Source organism: Mastigoproctus giganteus, chromosome 6 (assembly GCF_048544385.1).
Source record: "Mastigoproctus giganteus isolate SK-2022 chromosome 6, ASM4854438v1, whole genome shotgun sequence".
NCBI lineage: Eukaryota > Metazoa > Arthropoda > Arachnida > Uropygi > Thelyphonidae > Mastigoproctus > Mastigoproctus giganteus.
In genome coordinates, this window is record NC_143580.1 from 19,979,774 (window position 1) to 19,997,664 (window position 17,891).

The 17,891-nt window shown below is 37.0% G+C and overlaps 1 protein-coding gene across 1 annotated transcript in view; it reads left to right on the forward strand.

Moving 5' to 3' along the window:
• Nucleotides 1-210: 210 nt before the first annotated feature.
• Nucleotides 211-17,891, forward strand: part of LOC150084042 (TBC1 domain family member 13) — a 127,125-nt gene continuing 109,444 nt past the window's right edge. The window contains exon 1 of the mRNA XM_090375002.1: nucleotides 211-394. Within this exon, the coding sequence (XP_090231128.1) occupies nucleotides 375-394 (20 nt within the window). The 5' untranslated portion in view covers nucleotides 211-374. The remainder of the gene's footprint in view (nucleotides 395-17,891) is intronic.

Below are 17,891 nucleotides of genomic sequence, written 5' to 3' on the forward strand. Positions count from 1 at the left end.
TTTTATTTGGCAACGCGCATTGTTATTGTTTCATTATTAATTGAAAAGCTTCATTTCTCTGCATTCACAATTTTCAGTAATTCAAAGCTGTGTAAGTTTTCTATGGTGTTAGTGCCCATTTAATGAAAATGGTCTGATATGTGATCTCAAGTAGTAGCCGGAAGTAATGAGATTTCCAGTTCCGTTTGTTCCCTATCTGTGTATGTCAATAATGTAATGAGAGTGGTGGTGGTGTTTACGGTCATGCCTGAGACATATGTGTATATCTAATTCTGCTTTTTCATTAGATAACAGGCGAATGCCCAGATAACAAGAGGTTAACTGTCGTTAGTTGACACATTCGTCGTTTTTCTCTAGACATTTTTCTAGCAATTATGGCAAACTACCGAGCAAGGTAAGAATAAATTGGTTTGATGTAAGGGGCAGAGACTTAGTAACAAGTCACTCATCTCATATAATTTTCATAAAATATAGATATATATAATTATATTGTATTTGTGAAGCTTTGCATTTCTAATAAAGCACAGAAGATGTGTATCAGCGTGGATCACACCCAATCTTAACGAAGATTATTGCTCCCATTGACAATACGTGGGAAGTGTGCAACTACCGATACTCTTTTATTATTATTTTTTTTCATTTATTGGTATGGCATCATAATTTTCACTTCATATTTAAATAAAAGAAAGAAAATTAAGTGCTCTGTAGTGAAAGTGTAATGAAGACAAAACTTGTATTTATATCAAATTATTTGTAAAACAGCTTATTAATTAAAGCATTAGACAGTCACTTCCTGAATACGAGAAATTTCGGTGATTATTCCCAAATAAATCAAAAAAATGGGTGCTTAAGTTTGTTTTTTTTAAAGAAAAAAAAAAAAAAGACGTTAGTGCTTATCGGAAGAATTATGATTTTCTAATTGCTGTGAAAATTTTAATTGGAATTAATAAATATTTTGAAGACGTGTTAAAAGTGTTGATTTCGTGTTAAAAGAAAAATGTTCACTCTTTCAATAAGTGGTGATAACGTGGGACATGGAGATTAAAAAAAAGGGCAAGACAATTTAATTTACGTTTCAGAAAACTGGAATTTAAATAATGTAAGAATTGCAAGTTTTTTATTAATGGGTCAACTGTGTAAAGGAAATATTATTTTCACTAATTAAGCTGAAAATCAGTTAATTGAAAGAATGTGAGATTAGCATTCATTAAAATCGAATAAAATATAACTTGACAGTAGAATAAATTTAAGGACGTATTAGACAAATTATTAGAGGGGTTGGGCTGATGAGGTTTTTTTTTTTTTTTTTCCTGATGCTGTGTAAGCTTACTTTCATCTATACATTAATCTACAATTTTTGGTACACATAAAAGTTGGGGATTATTTTATAATTTTAACTTATTCCTCATTTGAATAAATTTCTTCGAAACCCTAATTTTAACAAATGAAATTTTATGCCAGTTTGTCATCTTCGCCTTATTGATATGTAGTCTAGCATCTTATCAGTGCCACACCTAATGACAACTGAACTTGTATGGTGTAATATGCAAAAAGGTACAAACATCTAATTTTCAAAAATGAGCTTTCAAGAACCCTCAGCCTCTTTTTAAATGCTATTTCTCTGTAAGATGCATCATTATTTTAAAAATATATAGAAAATAGGCAAATATGTGAAAGAAAGAAAATTATTTTGTTGTGAAACAGCTATCTTGTTGGGAGGTGGGAAAAGGAGAGTACATTATAAATAAGCATTATTATTAAATTTCTTCTGATAAGGAACTGCTTCTTGTTTGTGGCATAATACTGAGGAACTCTTGCTGGTGGTCTCACAGCATTAGCATTAGTTGAGGCATATGATGCAAGAAAGCAAGCTTATAGACATCAGCCGGGGGGGGGGGGGAGAAAACTTTCCCATGTCACCGATCCATTCACTCCAAATGTTTGTCTAGTTCAGCCTTAAATTTATTTAAGCTATCAGACAGACTTCTATCTGTTGTTGTGGATGAAAGGTTAATGCTAAAGAAAGAACTTTTGTCCTTTATTTCATCACTTTGCCTGTTCTTTAAAAAATAGACATGCCTTATCATAGAAAAAATAGACATGCAGTATCATAGAAAAAATAAAATATAAAAATGAAATAGGGTTAAAAATAATCTCCACTTGTTTATGAGTTCAACTTTATTAGTCATGGGCAAAAGTACTTGTAAAAAAAAAAAAAAATCTGGAAATTAGATACTCAGTCAACTATAAGCACTTTGGTGAAGAGATGCTGGAAGTGTGTAGAATAATAGGATGCAACAAATCATTAAAATCATGACGACGTCAGCAATGAAAAAGGGCAAGGATTTTACTAGCATATTTTGACAATGGAAAAACATTCAAGTTAGGTCGAACTGAGCAATGTGTATATCCAAAATCATTTTGAACCAACTGGATGATTTATTTATTCCAGCATGCCAGAGACAGAACAAGGAACTCAAATATCTTTCAGCCGGTTATAACAAAGGATCTAGGCATTATCAAGGATATGATAGTGAAATAACTAATAGTGGTAGTTGACCCCAATGTTTTAAAAATGGGTAGTATCCTTGCCCTTTCCTTTACCTAATTGTGGTAGACAAAGGAAAGGGTAAGTGTTTAAATTTCAAGAAGAGGAGATTTATTTCCTGGTCTTTATGAATTGGAGAGATGGCTATATGTTGTGAGACACTAATGCATTAATGGAATTCTTTAAAGGATTTAACTGGAAGCTACTAATGCATTTATTCTAGTGATGAAATAACACCAAACGAAGATGCCAAAACGAATGACAAGTAAGCTAAAAGATGTAATTGAGAAAAAGGAAAGAAACATAGGCTAATTGCATTATGTTATATAACATAATTACATATAATTATTAGACTTATGTGAGAGTTATAAGCAATTTTGTAACAGAACTACTGGTGTGGTAAGACAGATGATGCTCAGTATACAAAAAATCTCTGGCAAAGACAGTTAAAAATGAAGACAATGGTTCTATTCATATAACCCCATAGTGATTTGACTGCAGACAAGTTTATAGTTACTGTACACTGAAAGGACAGAATTCATGGCATACCTGGTTCCTGGGCAATGCAACACTGTCATCCCTCTGTCGTAACAGAGAAGAAAAATGCATGGGATGCATATAAATTATCAAGCGACTCAGAAGCCTATGGCAGATATAAGTTAATCTGTAATCAGGTCACAAAGGAGGTTCGGCAGGCGAAGGCAGATTACAAGAAATCTTTGGCAAAAGATGCTAAGAAAAACAGCAAGGATTTCTTTACTTATATAAACTCTAAAAGGAAGGGGATGAATCTGATTGGTCCACTTGACATCGATGGTTCCACTGTTGATGATCCTGCTCAGATAGCAAACAAACTGAATGAGTATTTTGCATCTACATTCACACGTGAGGAATTATTAAGGTTTGAAAATGACAGAAGGTTATCAAATTGTAGCAGGATACTTAATGATTTTGTAATAGCTGAAAGCAAAGTGGAGGAGAAATTGTTGAAGTTAAACATAAGAAAAGCACCTGGGGTGGATGGGATCTATCCAGTTATATTAAAGGAGGCGGCAAAGCAACTAAGCAAACCCTTAGCCATAATTATGAGAGCGTCCTTGGATTCAGGGAGGTTCCCACGGACTGGAGATGTACAAATGTATCCCCAATTCACAAAGGGTGATACGAGTAATTACAGACCAGTTAGTTTAACTTCTGTTCCGGGTAAAATAATGGAGTCACTGGTTAAAGATGCATTGCAGGATCATCTAGACAAGACTGCAGCAATAATTCAGACACAGCATGGGTTTGTTAAGGGAAAGTCTTGTCTGACAAATTTGATAGGATATTATGATGTGGTTACAAAGGAACTGGATGCAAAAAATAATTTCGATATCATATATTTGGATTTCAGGAAAGCTTTTGACACTGTTGCGCATGGAAGACTATTGTACAAATTGGAGCAGAATGGTATTAAGGGTAAGTTGCTACAATGGATAAAAGGATGGTTAAGTGGGAGAAGACAGAGGGTGGTAATCAATGGGTGCTGCTCTTCTTGGACTAATTTTATTAGTGGGGTCCCACAGGGTTCGGTGTTAGGTCCACTGTTGTTTTGTATATTTATCAATGATATTGATGAAGGTATATCAGGCTTAATGTCGAAGTTTGCAGATGATACAAAGGTTGGCAGGGTTGTTAATGACAGTAATAGCAGTGTGCTACTGCAACAGGATCTGGATAATTTGGGCAGATGGGCTAAGAAGTGGCAACTGAAGTTTAACCTTGACAAATGCAAAGTACTGCATATGGGTAGAAGTAACTCCAGAGAAACGTACCAACTGGGTGGTACTACACTTAAGGTGGTAGAAAATGAAAAAGACCTGGGAGTAATTGTGCAGTCAGATATGAAGTTTTCTGAGCAATGCAGACAGGCTGCCAGGCCAGGTCATGGGGTTTTGTCAATGATATATAGGAATTTTGCTAGCAGGGAAAAGGAGGTGATTATCCCTCTGTATAAGGCAATGGTCAGGCCACGCCTTGAGTACTGTGTACAGGTCTGGAGGCCTCATTTTAGGAAGGATGTAGATTTACTTGAGCGTGTACAGAGAAGGGCAACAAGATTGGTGAGGGGAATGAAGGGATCCTCTTATCAAGAGAGGCTTAAGTTCTGCAAATTGTAGTGGCTGGAGACTAGGCACCTGTGCGGTGATCTGATTGAGGTGTATAAGGCCTTGAATGGGTTCAGCACCCTGAATTCTGATGGGATCCTTCCACTTGTTCAGATTACGAACCTAAGGGGGCATAAATTCAAATTAAGAAAAGACAGATGTAGAATAGATGTGTGGAAATTTGCCTTTAGCCAGCGGGTGGTTAATTGCTGGAACAAACTTCCATCTGTCGTTGTGGAAGTTGATAGGTTGGATAAATTTAAGGAGGAACTGGACAGACATTTGGAGGGAATGGTGTGTTTTTTTTTTTTTTTGGCTGATGCTGCATAAGCTCATACACTTGCTTTCTTGCATCACATGCCACTAGTACTACTACTCTCGCTAGTGGATGAACCCACCTATTCATATAACCCCATAGGGATTTGACTGCAGACAAGTTTATAGTTACTGTACAATGAAAGGACACAATTCATGGCATACTTGGTTCCTGGGCAATGCAACACTGTCATCCCTCTTGCTAGTGGATGAACCCACCATTGGCAGACATACACTGTTGTTCAAAGAAAGTGCATCACATAGAAATTTCACATTTCCAACCCTTTTTCCCGATGTTATGTTACATTATTTAATTTATGGAGAGGAGAGATCCTCACTCTATTAGTGATAATACCATAAGCTGTTAAATAAAGTGAAAAGTATAAAATGTTAAATAAAGTGGAAGCTGTTAAATAAAGTATAAAGTGGAAGCGGTTAAGTAAAGTGGAAGTAAATTAAAGCTTGCTATAATTAAGAATATTTTTTGTGGATGGCATTTCTTGATAATAAAGATCAAGAAATTTTATTAAAACAAAAATAATACAAGGGGGAATAAGTTAATTTATATATATGTATATATTCCATATAGATGTATGTAATTTATATATATAGAAATTCCATCCACTAAAAATATTTTTAATTTATAGCTGTTTCTACTTTATTTACATTACAGCTTCTACTTTGCTTAACAGCTTCTACTTTACTTAACAGCTTACAGATTCTTTTACTTAATTTATGGAGAGATCTTTTACTTTAATTTAGTTTAATTTTACTTTAATTTTGACAGGTGCTCTCAAAATATTCCAAAATGAGCATTTGCAACCTTTATACAACAGTTTTGGTAAACACGACAATTATGGCTGAAATATTATCAGATCCTCAATTTGCTTCAGTTTATCATTTTAAATGGAAAAAAAAATGAAAAGTTCACCAGGTGCAAACTGATATTTAGCTGAACCGCCTCTGGCCCTAATGACAGCAGCACACTGTAGAGGCATTGGCAAGATCAATTTCTGAAAATAATCAACTGATAGTTCATGGTTCTAAACACAAATTATGGATTCCTGAAGTTCACAAAGGGTCTTTGGTTTCTTTCTGGCAACTGCAGATTCCACACGATGCCAACAGTTCTCTACTGTTGGCGTCATATGGAATCTGCACATGATGCCAACGGTATTCAGGTCCAGGCTGTTTCCGGGCCAGCTAAGAGTTGTAATGGACCGTTCTTCCAACCATTTTTTCACCTGTAGCAAATGTAAACACATTACTATCGAACCTCTAATGCAGAAATGAAGCTCAAGTAACTACAGAAGTGCCTACTTACATTTATCGCCTGATGACAAGTAGCAGAGTCATCCTGAAAGATGCAGTTACTTGGCAGGTTGAAATGGTCTCTAATGGTTGGCAGCAATATAGCCAGGTATATTGGCATTCACAGAACCTTTTATAAAAGTGCAGGTGACCTATTCCGCGATACAAAATGCACCCCCATATCATTTGGCTAGTAGAGAATTTCACTGTAGACACCATACAGTCTGGATAGTATTCTTTCACCACATCTACGGTGAATCATTTGTCTCCCATCAGAGCCATGTAGGCATGTCTCTGAATGGAGACAAACCCAGTTGAGACATGTTCTTTCGCCACTGGACATCGGAAAATAACATCGGCACTGGACCTTGGATGGTTGGAGATGGGTCTCCGATGAGTTCCATTTCCAGTTATTTCTAGCAGACGGAATCTGCATAACTAGCAGAAACCGGACAAAGCTATGCACCTGTCACGTCAATAAGGAACTGTTCAAGCAAGTGGATGGTCGGTAATGGTCTGGGGCATATTTAACTGGCACACATTGGGACCTCTGGCACATCTAGATGCATCTCTGAACAGTCCAAGTTACGTGTCCATCCTTGCAGACCATCTGCATCTCTTCATGGTCATCATGCACCCACAGAGCCACTAGAACGTGGTTTGAAGAACATTTTGCAGATTTTACCACCATGGAATGGCCTCCTCATTCACCGGACTTGAACCCTGTGGAGCATGTTTGGGATGCTGTGGAAAGATCCATTTGAGCTTTGGATCCTCCACCCAGGAGTGCAATAGAATTATGGACAGTAGTGCAGTGAGCATGGATCAAAATACCTGTGGAATGCTTTCATGAACTAGTGGACTCATTGCCTCACCGTGTGACTGCCCTTACGTGGGCAAAAGGTGGGCCTACCCGTTACTAGGTAGGTATCCCATGATTTCTGTCCACTCAGTATACATTTCTATGTCTGCTAATAACTTAAAGTCATCTTGTGCATTTTTCTTCTGTCAGTCTCATCAGTTCATCTGACATCCATTTTGGTCAAAATCATGAACACTATCTCTTCTTTAGTATAAAATGCTTAGTTACCTCTCTGAATACTTCACATTTGGCATTTACATTTTTCAACCACATCGGTTGGTTCTACTGAAAGGTAGAAACCAAGCCCATTATAATCACTTTTAGCAACTTTCTGTTAATCTGTAATAGTATTACAGAAAAGGTTATGTTGGTAAGAGCGGTGATGAGAAATTGCTACCGTAAAGGAAAAAAGAATGGGAACAAGTTCGGGCCTCACTTATTTGAGTGGTAAAATGTAAGAGTGCATATAATGCACATGGATTTGAGTGGACCATAGTTCAAGTCTGTGTGACTACTAAATACAGTTAATGATTAAATGCACTGACAAAATAATTAATTATAAACTGCTCTGATATAGTTGTCATGCTGCAGTATAAAAATTTTTTTTTTTCTCTCTCTCACATACTATATGTGAATTACAAGAAGAATAGAACAAATCAGATTGGACCTTTTTGTAAAAGGTGTGAGAAAAATGGGTAACCAAGCTGATGTTGCAGGTGAATTGAATAGGTATTTTGCATTGATATTTATAGCCCTTTGTGTTAAAAAAGACTGTGTGATAGTGATGTGGGAAGTTAGGGATATTGAAATTTCAAAAGTTTTTTTTATTGGAAAAATTTTGAGTCTAAAGGCAAGTGGGGCTCCTGAAGTTGACTGCATTTACCCAGTAATTTGGAGGGAGATGGCAACAAGAGAGTGCATATAAGCCATTCAAGTTAATTATGAATAAATTCATGGAAGAACTAGACATTCTTGGAGGGTGTGGATGGGTGAAGTGTGCAGTTTTTTTTGTTTTTTTTTGGCTGTTGCTATATAAGCTTGCTTCCTTGCATCATTTTTCACTGCTACTATTATTAGGGATTACTGCACTTGGGAAAAGTAGCATTAGTAGAGGCATACGATGCAAGAAAGCAAGCTTATGCAGGATCAGCCAGAAAAAAACTCCCATTTCACCTCTCCATTCGTCCAAATCCCTGTCCAGCTCAGCCTTAAATTTATTTAGGCTATTAGATTCCACAACAAAAGATGGACGCCTGTTCCACTAATCAACTACCCGCTGGCTAAAGGCAAATTTCTGTTCATCTATTCTATAACTATCTTTACTCAATTTGAAACTGTGCCCCGTCAGGTTCTTTGTCTGAGCAAGAGGAAGAATCCCATCAGCATTCAGCTTGCTCAACCCATTCAAGGCTTTATACACCTCAATCAAATCACCTCGCAGGTGCCTACTCTCCAGGCACTGCAATTTGCAGAACTTAAGCCTTTCTTGGTAAGAGCACCCCTTTGTTCCCCTCACCAACCTTGTTGCCCTTTTTTGTACTCGTTCTAGCAACTCTACATCCTTCCTAAAATGAGGCCTCCAGATCTGTACGCAGTACTCTAGGTGTGGCCTGACCATTGCCTTGTATAACAGGATAATCACCTCCCTGTCCCTGCTAGCAAAATTCCTATATATCATTGACTTGACCTGCCCTGGCAGCCTGTCTGCACTGCTCACAAACTTTATATTTGACTGCACAATTACCCCCAGGTCATTTTCACTTTCCACTTCCCTGAGTGTAGTACCACAGAGTTGGTACGTTTCTCTTCGGTTATTGCTACCCATATGCAGTACTTTGCATTTGTCAATGTTAAACTTCAGTTGCCACTTCTCAGCCTATTTTCCCAACTTATCTAGATCCAGTTGGAGTAGCATGCTGTCTTTACTGTCATTAACAACCATGCCAACGTTTGTATCATCTGCAAACTTGGACATTAAACCCGATACACCTTCATCAATATCATTGATAAATATACGAAACAACAATGGGCCCAACACCAAACCCTGGGGAACTCCACTAAGAACATTAATTCATGAGGAGGTGTCCATTGGCAAATCCGTAGCCAGGTGGGCAGGAGCTGCAGTGAGTAGCACACACTTCTTGATTAGACCGGGGTTCCAGCCTGTGACCACCAAATACGGAGGATGCGGAAAGGTCAGGGAATGACCACCACATATCCCCGGAGCAATATGGCCTTAGTTGCTAATGCTCCTAAAAACCAAAAATAACAATAACAGTGTCCATTGATTACCACTCTCTGTTGTCTCCCACTCAACCATCCCTTTATCCATTGTAGCAACTTACCCTTAATGCCATACCTCTCCGATTTGTGCAGCAGTCTTCCATGTGCAACAGTATCACATGGAACACTCCTGAAATCCAAGTATATGATATCAAAATAATTTTTGGCATTCAGTTTCTTTGTGACCATATCATAGTATCCAATCAGTCTTGTCTAGATGATCCTGCAATTTAGCATTAGTAGAGGCATTTGATACAAGAAAGCAAGCTTATGCAGCATCAGCCAAAAAAAAAATAAAAATAAATAAAAAATAACCACTTCCACTTCACCCCTCTGTTCATTCGAAATACCTGTCCAGCTGAGCCTTAAACTTATTTAGGCTATCAACTTCCACAACAAGGGATGGAAGTCTATTCCAGCAACCAACCACCCGCTGGCTAAAGGCAAATTTTCTCACGTCTATCCTACATCTGTCTTTCCTCAATTTGAATTTATGCCCTCTCAGGTGATTATTCTGAGCAAGAGGAATCCCATCAGCATTGAGCATGCTCAAACCATTCAAGGCTTTATACACCTCTATCAGATCCCCTCGCCGGTGCCTAGTCTCCAGACACTGTAATTTGCAAAACGTAAGCCTTTCTTCGTAAGAGTACCCCTTTGTTCCATTCACTAATCTTGTTGCCCTTCTCTGTACTCGTTCCAGCAGCTCTATATCCTTCTTGAAATGAGGCCTCCAGACCTGTATACAGTACTCTAGGTGCGGTCTGACCATTGCCTTATACAAGGGAATAATCACTTCCTTATCCCTGCTAGAAAAATTCCTATATATCATTGACAATACACCATGAGCTACTCTTGCCACCCGTCTGCACTGCTCAGAAAACTTCATATCTGCCTGCGCAACCACCCCAGGTCCCTTTCATTCTCTACCACTGCAATGCTTCTTTAACCAGTGGTTCCATTATTTTCCCCCGAACACAAGTTAAACTAACAGGTCTGTAGTTACTTGTCACCTTTTCAAATCCCCTTTGTAAATTGGGGATACATTTGCACACTTCCAGTCCATGTGGACCTCCCATGAGTCCAAAGAAGCTCTCATAATTATGGCTAAGAGTTTGCTTACTTCTTTTGCTGCCTCCTATAATATAACTGGATAGATCCCATCCACCCCAGGTGCCTTCCGTATGTTTAACTTCAACAATTTCTCCTCCACTTTGCTCTCAGTTATTACAAAATCACTTAGCTCCCTGTTAGCATTTGATAAACTTCTGCCACTCCCCTCATTGAATGACTCCTCATGTGTGAATGTAGATGCAAAATACTCATTCAGTTTGTCAGCTACCTGAGCATTATCATCAATAGTCAACCCATCTATGTTAAGTGGTCCAATCTGATTCATCCCTTTCCTTCTAGAGTTTACATAAGTAAAGAACTCTTTGCTGTTTTGCATCCTTTGCCAAAGATTTCTCATAATCTGCCTTCGCCTGCCTAACCTCCTTTGTGACTTGATTATAGACTAGTTTTTCCCTGCCATTGGCTTCTGTGTCACCTGATACTTTACATGCATCCCATAAATTTTTGTTCTCTGCCACGAGCCTCATTAATTCATGACATCCATTTAGGCTTGAACCTTGAACAGTATTTCTTAGTTGGAAAAAAAGCCTAGTAACGTCCAAAATGAAGTCCCTGAAGGTTTCCCAATTAGAATTCAATGTTGGTAACATCATCAATTGAACCTACTGTACAGAATTTAAAAACTGTCTGAGACCACTGTAGTCACCTTTACGAAAGCAAAGGCCCTTCCCTTTAGCCTTGATGGTAGTTACATCTTTAAGTAATTCCCATATCAGTAAATTGTGATCACTGTCACCCAGTGGTTCCTTTATTCTCAAATTCTTAATGCATGAATAATCACTGCTGATAATCAGATCAAGAGTATTACTCCCTCTGGTTGTCTCTCAAACATGTTGCTGTAGAAAACAGCCATCCAATAAATCCACAAAAGTCTTCCTAGTGTGCAAGTTATCAATCCACAAGTTCCGGTCAATATCTGGAAAGTTAAAATTCCCCCATTATATGACATTCCAATTTACTGGCCCACTCTATTTCTCTGCACAATTGCTCATTATACTCATTAGATTCATTAGGCCTATAGCACACACTCACTCTCATTTTTCCTTTCCTACTGCTTACGTCACACCAAACAGACCAGTATTGCATTGCCCACCAACATCAATTGGAGCATTTCCTTAGATTTTGTGTTTCTTAACTAACAGCATAACCCCTCCTCCCTTCCTATCCTTTCTGTACATATTGTACTCCCCAAATTCCAATTCTGCACTGCTTATATCTGTGTGACGCCACGTCTCTGATATCCCAACAATATCTGCCTTTGATGTCTTGACTAGCACTTCAAGCTCATCAAATTTATTAACTATACTCCTAGCATTGGTGTACATGCAAGTATACATGCACCTGTTCCTACTCTTAGTTACCCTAACACAGCCCATGTATTTTCTTGTTCCACTATGACTCCCAGCAGTCCTGGAAATCTCCATTACCTTGCTTTCGAGGCTGCTGCTCATTCTAATAGAAGCAGTGCAAGAATAACTTTTGCCTCTCTCTGTGGCCACTGTTAACGTTTTAGTCTGTGTCCCCCCAAGCTAGCAGTTTTCTGACCCACCTAACACTGCCTCGATAGCATCAGCAAATATTCTCGCACCCTTTCTATTTAAGTGTACCCCATCCCTGTAGAAGCAGTCTCTCCTGTCAGTCTATCACCAATGCTAAGAGTGAAATGGGTAACTACCAACTAGTCAGTCTGACTTTAGTAATAGGGAAAATCATGGAATAATGATGAAGTGCGCAATACAGGAACTTTCAGAAAGAATTGGACTTCTGAAGGAAACACAGCATGGCTTTGTAAATGAAAAATCATCTTTAACCAACCTGGTTACCTATTTGGACAGAGACCCTCATGACTGGATGTAGGAAATAATTTTGACACTGTTTACTCAGATTTCAGAAAACCATTTGACTCAGTCCTGTATGAGGTGGAATATGTTAGAATCACAAGGAAAATCCTTAGATGGTTTACAGGATAGGAGCACAGGGTCATGATTGATAGTAAGTCTTCAGATTGGGCTAATGTAAGATGTGAGGATTCTCTAAGGATCAGTATTGGAACCACTCTTGTTTTTGATTTTCTTAAATGATATCAGCAAAGAGATACAGGGTGTGATGTCAAAATTCGCAGATAATGTCAAGATTACTAGAGTTGTTAATGCTCAGCTCTTCTTTGGGCAACTTGGATAGACTTCAGAGATTGTCAGAAAAGTGACAGCTATGTTTTAATGTGGAAAAATTCAAGGTCTTACACTTGAGGAACAGCATCCCCAAAATAACATATACACGTAATGGATTTGAATTAAAAATAGTAGAGGAAGTAAAGGATTTGGGAATTACATTACATGAAGCTCTCTGAGTAGTGTAGACAGACAGCAAGGATAGGCCTTAGTATCCTAAGGTAATCTGAATTCCTTTTTATTGGAAATTTCAAGAATTTCTTAATAGGTTTCTTAAGTTTGTCACATTAAAATTTTTTACAAATAAAAAAATTAAATATTGGTGAAAGTGCTTCTGGTTTATTTTGTATTTTTACAGATTTTACAAATAGGTTATTTTTATGTCAAAATATGTAAAAACGAAATATCAAAGGCTATGCCCTCCTGTCAAGCATAGATGGCCACAAACTGGATTTCTTATACAGTCTGTGTTAAATTTGGGCCTTTTTGACTTCCTCAGGCAACTAGTTTTGGTGGCTGGTCATTTCTTTTATATCTTTTTGGGATCTTTCCTCCTGCTCTTCATTTTAACTGCCTAAATATTATGGGAAATAGTTGAGATGAGAGTTATAAGTAGTGTACCTTAATTCTCATATTGCAGCCCAATTTTCTGAATTTCTCCAGTATGTCACTCACAATCATCTTTTAATCTGGGTGTTGATTGTTTTCCAAAAAATTGCATATTACATTTTAAAGCCAGTCCAAGTGTTCCTTTCAGTTTGGTTCATGGATTCTTCAAATACCAAATCTAGCAGTAACTTGCAGATCTGAAGTCCAACAAAAATTCGTGCTTTGATTTTTTTGTAGTAAGTGATGAGAATTTAGTGCAGAAATACTTGAAACAATTTTCTTCTTTATATATAGGGCTTGGATGAACTGTTTTATTAAACCTAGCTTTATATGCTGAGGTGGCCACACTTTCCTTTCTGAATGTTCACTTCTTGTTCAACTATTCCATTCACAAAAAAAAGCAAGGCATTTTTGTGTAACTACGTTTTTGTCCAACTAGTAGACCAGTTACTTTAAAATCTCCACACACTAGCCAGTTACGATCCTTGTACTGAATTTTTCCTGAAAGAAGCATAACATTTTGCATAGTTTTCTTTTAAGTGTGCTGAATGGGCCACAGGAAAGGATGCATACTTGTTTCTATTATGAAGAACACCATTGAGGCTTTGCTTCAATGAGTCAATAAATAGCCTTCACTCTTTTGGTTGTTAGGAAATTCCAAAAAAAGTTCATAACTGCAGGAATGTCATTGCAGTATATTGTTGAGTCTTCTTTAAAATGGGAAACCAGTTCTTTTTCGTGATGCCTATACGTATGAAAAGACTGTTCTTGGGGCCAACAGATTCCTGGATTTCAAGATTGAAATCCAATCTTGACCCTAAAAGCTCTGCAGACCCTTTGGGTAGATGTAATCTCTCTCATGAAATCAAGTTCACTTTCTGTAAAGAACTGTGGTTTAGAGGTGTGAATTTCTTTGTCACAATAATTTATACCATCATCCAGATCACAAATGTCAGATTCGGGATTTGATGTCATATTTTCAAGAACAGCGGTGAATGTGGTACTGGTAATTCAATTCCACAGGATATTGGCCTTGCAGCTAAAGTAATGTTGTTGGAGTACATAATGCCCTGCTTGTTTTTCATGTTACCTGCTACATTTGCAAAATAAACATGGCAGTCTTTAATATGATCCTGAGGTTCCCTCCACACCATGGGAGTGGGAAATGTCATAATTTCTTTTTCTCACATTTCCACAATTGCAATCCCTCCACACATGTATGGGACACTTTATGGGGATCTAACTTTTATCTTGAATACTTTTATTTTCAAAATATGTGGCATATACATTTTTCACAAATAATGTTACTGGGGGATCAAAAAATTTGTATTCACCCAGAAGTAGTTGTGATAGAAAGATGAAATTTTTTTGTTTGATCCTTGAAATCTCTGTACCAATCACACAGCCTTTGTATCATCTGCAGATTTAGACATTAACCCTGATATACCTTCATTAATAAATATAGAAAACAACAATGGGCCCAGCACTGAATTCTGAGGGACTCCACTAATAACATTAGTCCACAAAGAGCAGTGTCCATTTGCATTGTATCCAGGTATCATCATAAGAGGGGCATGGTGACCAAGTTTTTGAATGTTTTTTTTAAATAGACCTAGGAATACTTAATACACATAGTTAAGCAGGGCATTGCCCCCCTCCGAACATGCCCATTAATAACCACTCTGGCTTATCCGACTCAACCATCCCTTTAACCAGAGCAGTAACTTGCCCTTAATATTGCACTGCTCCAATTTGTACAGCTGTCTTTCAAATTGTAGAGTTGCTTGGGTGAGTATAGAAAAGAGGAATGAAGAGATCCTCTTACCAAGAAAGGCGTAATGGTAATTGTGGCATGTGATGCAAGAAAGCAAGCATATGAGTTTATGTAGCATCATCACCCAAAAAAAAAAAAAAAGAAAAATTTTCAAATTGAGGAAAGACAGTTGTAGAATAGACGTGTGGAAATTTGCATTTAGTCAGCGGGTAGTTGATTGCTGGTACAAACTTCCATCTGTTGTTGTGGAAGTTGATAGCATAAATAAATTCAAGGAGGAACTGGACAAACTTTTAGAGGGAATGGATGTGTGAAATGGGGTTTTTTTTGGCTGATTCTACATAAGCTTGCTTTCTTGCGTCATTTGTCTCTACTACTACTACTATCTCCAGTCCATAGCAACCTCTCCTCAATCCAAAGATGCTCTCATAATTATGGCTAAGTGTTTGCTTACATCCTTTACTTTGATGTAATTGGATAAATCCTGTCCACACCAGGCACTTTTTTATGTTGAACTTCAACTATGCTTCTCCATTTTCCTCTCAGTTATTGTAAAATCATTTAGCTCCCTGTTAGATTCTGATAAACTTCTGATTCCCCCGAATAAAGAACTCCTCATCCGTAAATGTTGATGCACAATACCTATTGTTTATCAGTTAGGATCATCAATGGTTAAACCATCATTGTCAAGTGGACCAATGTGATTCAACCCCTTCCTTCTACTGTTAATATAAGTAAAGAAGTGTTTGCTGCATTTCTTGGCATTCTTTGCCAGAGTCTTCTCGTAGCCTGTCTGAATCTGCTTTGTGGCTTGATTACAGACTAGTTTACATCTACCATAGGCTTCTGTGTCACCAGATAATTTATGTGCATCCCATGTATTTTTCTTTTCAGCTACAAGTCTTGTCATTTATCTGACATCCATTTAGGTCTAAGCCTAAATAAGGTAAAAGCCTAAAAGAGAGAAATTCTAAAATTATGGGGGAAAGGGTTAGACAGGATTGCAGGAAGTTTTATTTTAGCCAGATAGTTGGCAACTTATTCCGGAGAGCTGAAATAAGTTGCCTCCACTGGAGGTTGAGGCTGACAGCTTGCTGAAATTATAAATTCAACTGGATACATATCAACATGGAAGAGGTGGAGTCATGTGTAGTTTATTTTATTATTATTATTTTTTTAAATTATTTAATGCTTTTTTCTTGGTTGATATAGCAAAAGTCTCTCTCTTTCTTGCACCATGTGTCTATTACTAATACTATTAATACTGATCACCTGGATGTGAAAATAAAATCTCTTCTTTTTACCATCAACTGTAGTTTTCTTTGAATAAATCTTGTGTCAATGTGCTATGATTGCTTCTACCTAAAGGTTTGTTTATTTGAAGATTCATAATGCATGATAGAATCAAGCTGTGATAGCCATGACAAGAATGTTACATTCCCTTGTCACCTAATATGTTGATGCAGAAAACATTATACGGCAAATCAAGAAAGGTTTTGCTATTGACTAAGTTGCCAACTTACTTCTATCTAGTAAGTTAAAATCTCCATAATAAGACATGCTAATTTGTTTGCCCACCATTTGTCTGTATAGTTCATTATATTCACAGTTATTATAACTGACTTCAGTTCAAGTGGCATCTATAGGTGCCACAGCTGTTAACATTTTATTTCTCAAAGAATTTTAAAAACAAAGCACAACCATCTCTGAGATGCTGGAGCTACTTACTTTAGTTTGAGAGACTGAAGGAATTTTTTTGTCTGATCTTATTTGTTTTTTTTTTTTTTTTTCAATTGTAAATCATATTTATTTTCAAGATATACAAAACAAAGATTAATATAAAATGTAATAAATAAAAATAAAATAAAAAGAAAATGTTTAGCCTTATGGTGTCATATTTGGTGTCATAATTATAGCAGATATTACAAATAAAACTGGTGTGTTCCAAGTAAATGAATTTTCCACATATTTTATACTTGTATCTTTTCATCTTGTACTTCATTTAGATGCCACTCACATGGCATCTAATAGATACCATGTGAGTGGAAAGGGCTGAAAAACATAGATGGTATTATTCATCCCAGGTGAGCAATATTATCCATTTTTTTTTGTTTGGTGTCTGTTAAACCCAAACAAAAAAATTGCTTTCTCATAATTCATAGTACTTTGAAATGCAAAGAGAAAATAATGTGTAATCATTTAGAAGCTATTGGTGGGTACATGGATTTGATTTTCTTTATACAGATTTGAAAAAGAAAATAAAACTTTAGATGGCATCTGTCAGATGTCATGCTAGCAGTGGAAGGTTAAATTATTAGTTGGTATTAGTAGTCTGTGAACCTGTGTGGCAAGTAGGTTCTCTCAGGGAACAGTGCTGCAGACCCCCCCCATGCCTTGTTTCTGATTAAAATTAGATTTAAAATTGCCAGGCCTGGTGTAAATGAAAAGAACAGAAATGCCCAACTTCTTAACTTGTTCAGTTGTTGACCTTACATTTTTCTGATAGCACACCACTTACAGTTGAACCTTAGAAGTACTATTATGTTAAAAAGAATCAAAATAAATATATGTTGAATAACTTCAGTAATTAGTAGATCACTAAAAAATTTAAAAAAAAAACTATGTTAACACTAGCTGTATGGAAAAAAATTAGAATTTATATGATGCAAAAATATATGAAGTCTTAGCTGTACATGAGTTTTTGCTGTAATTACAAGCTTGCTTAAATCTCACACAC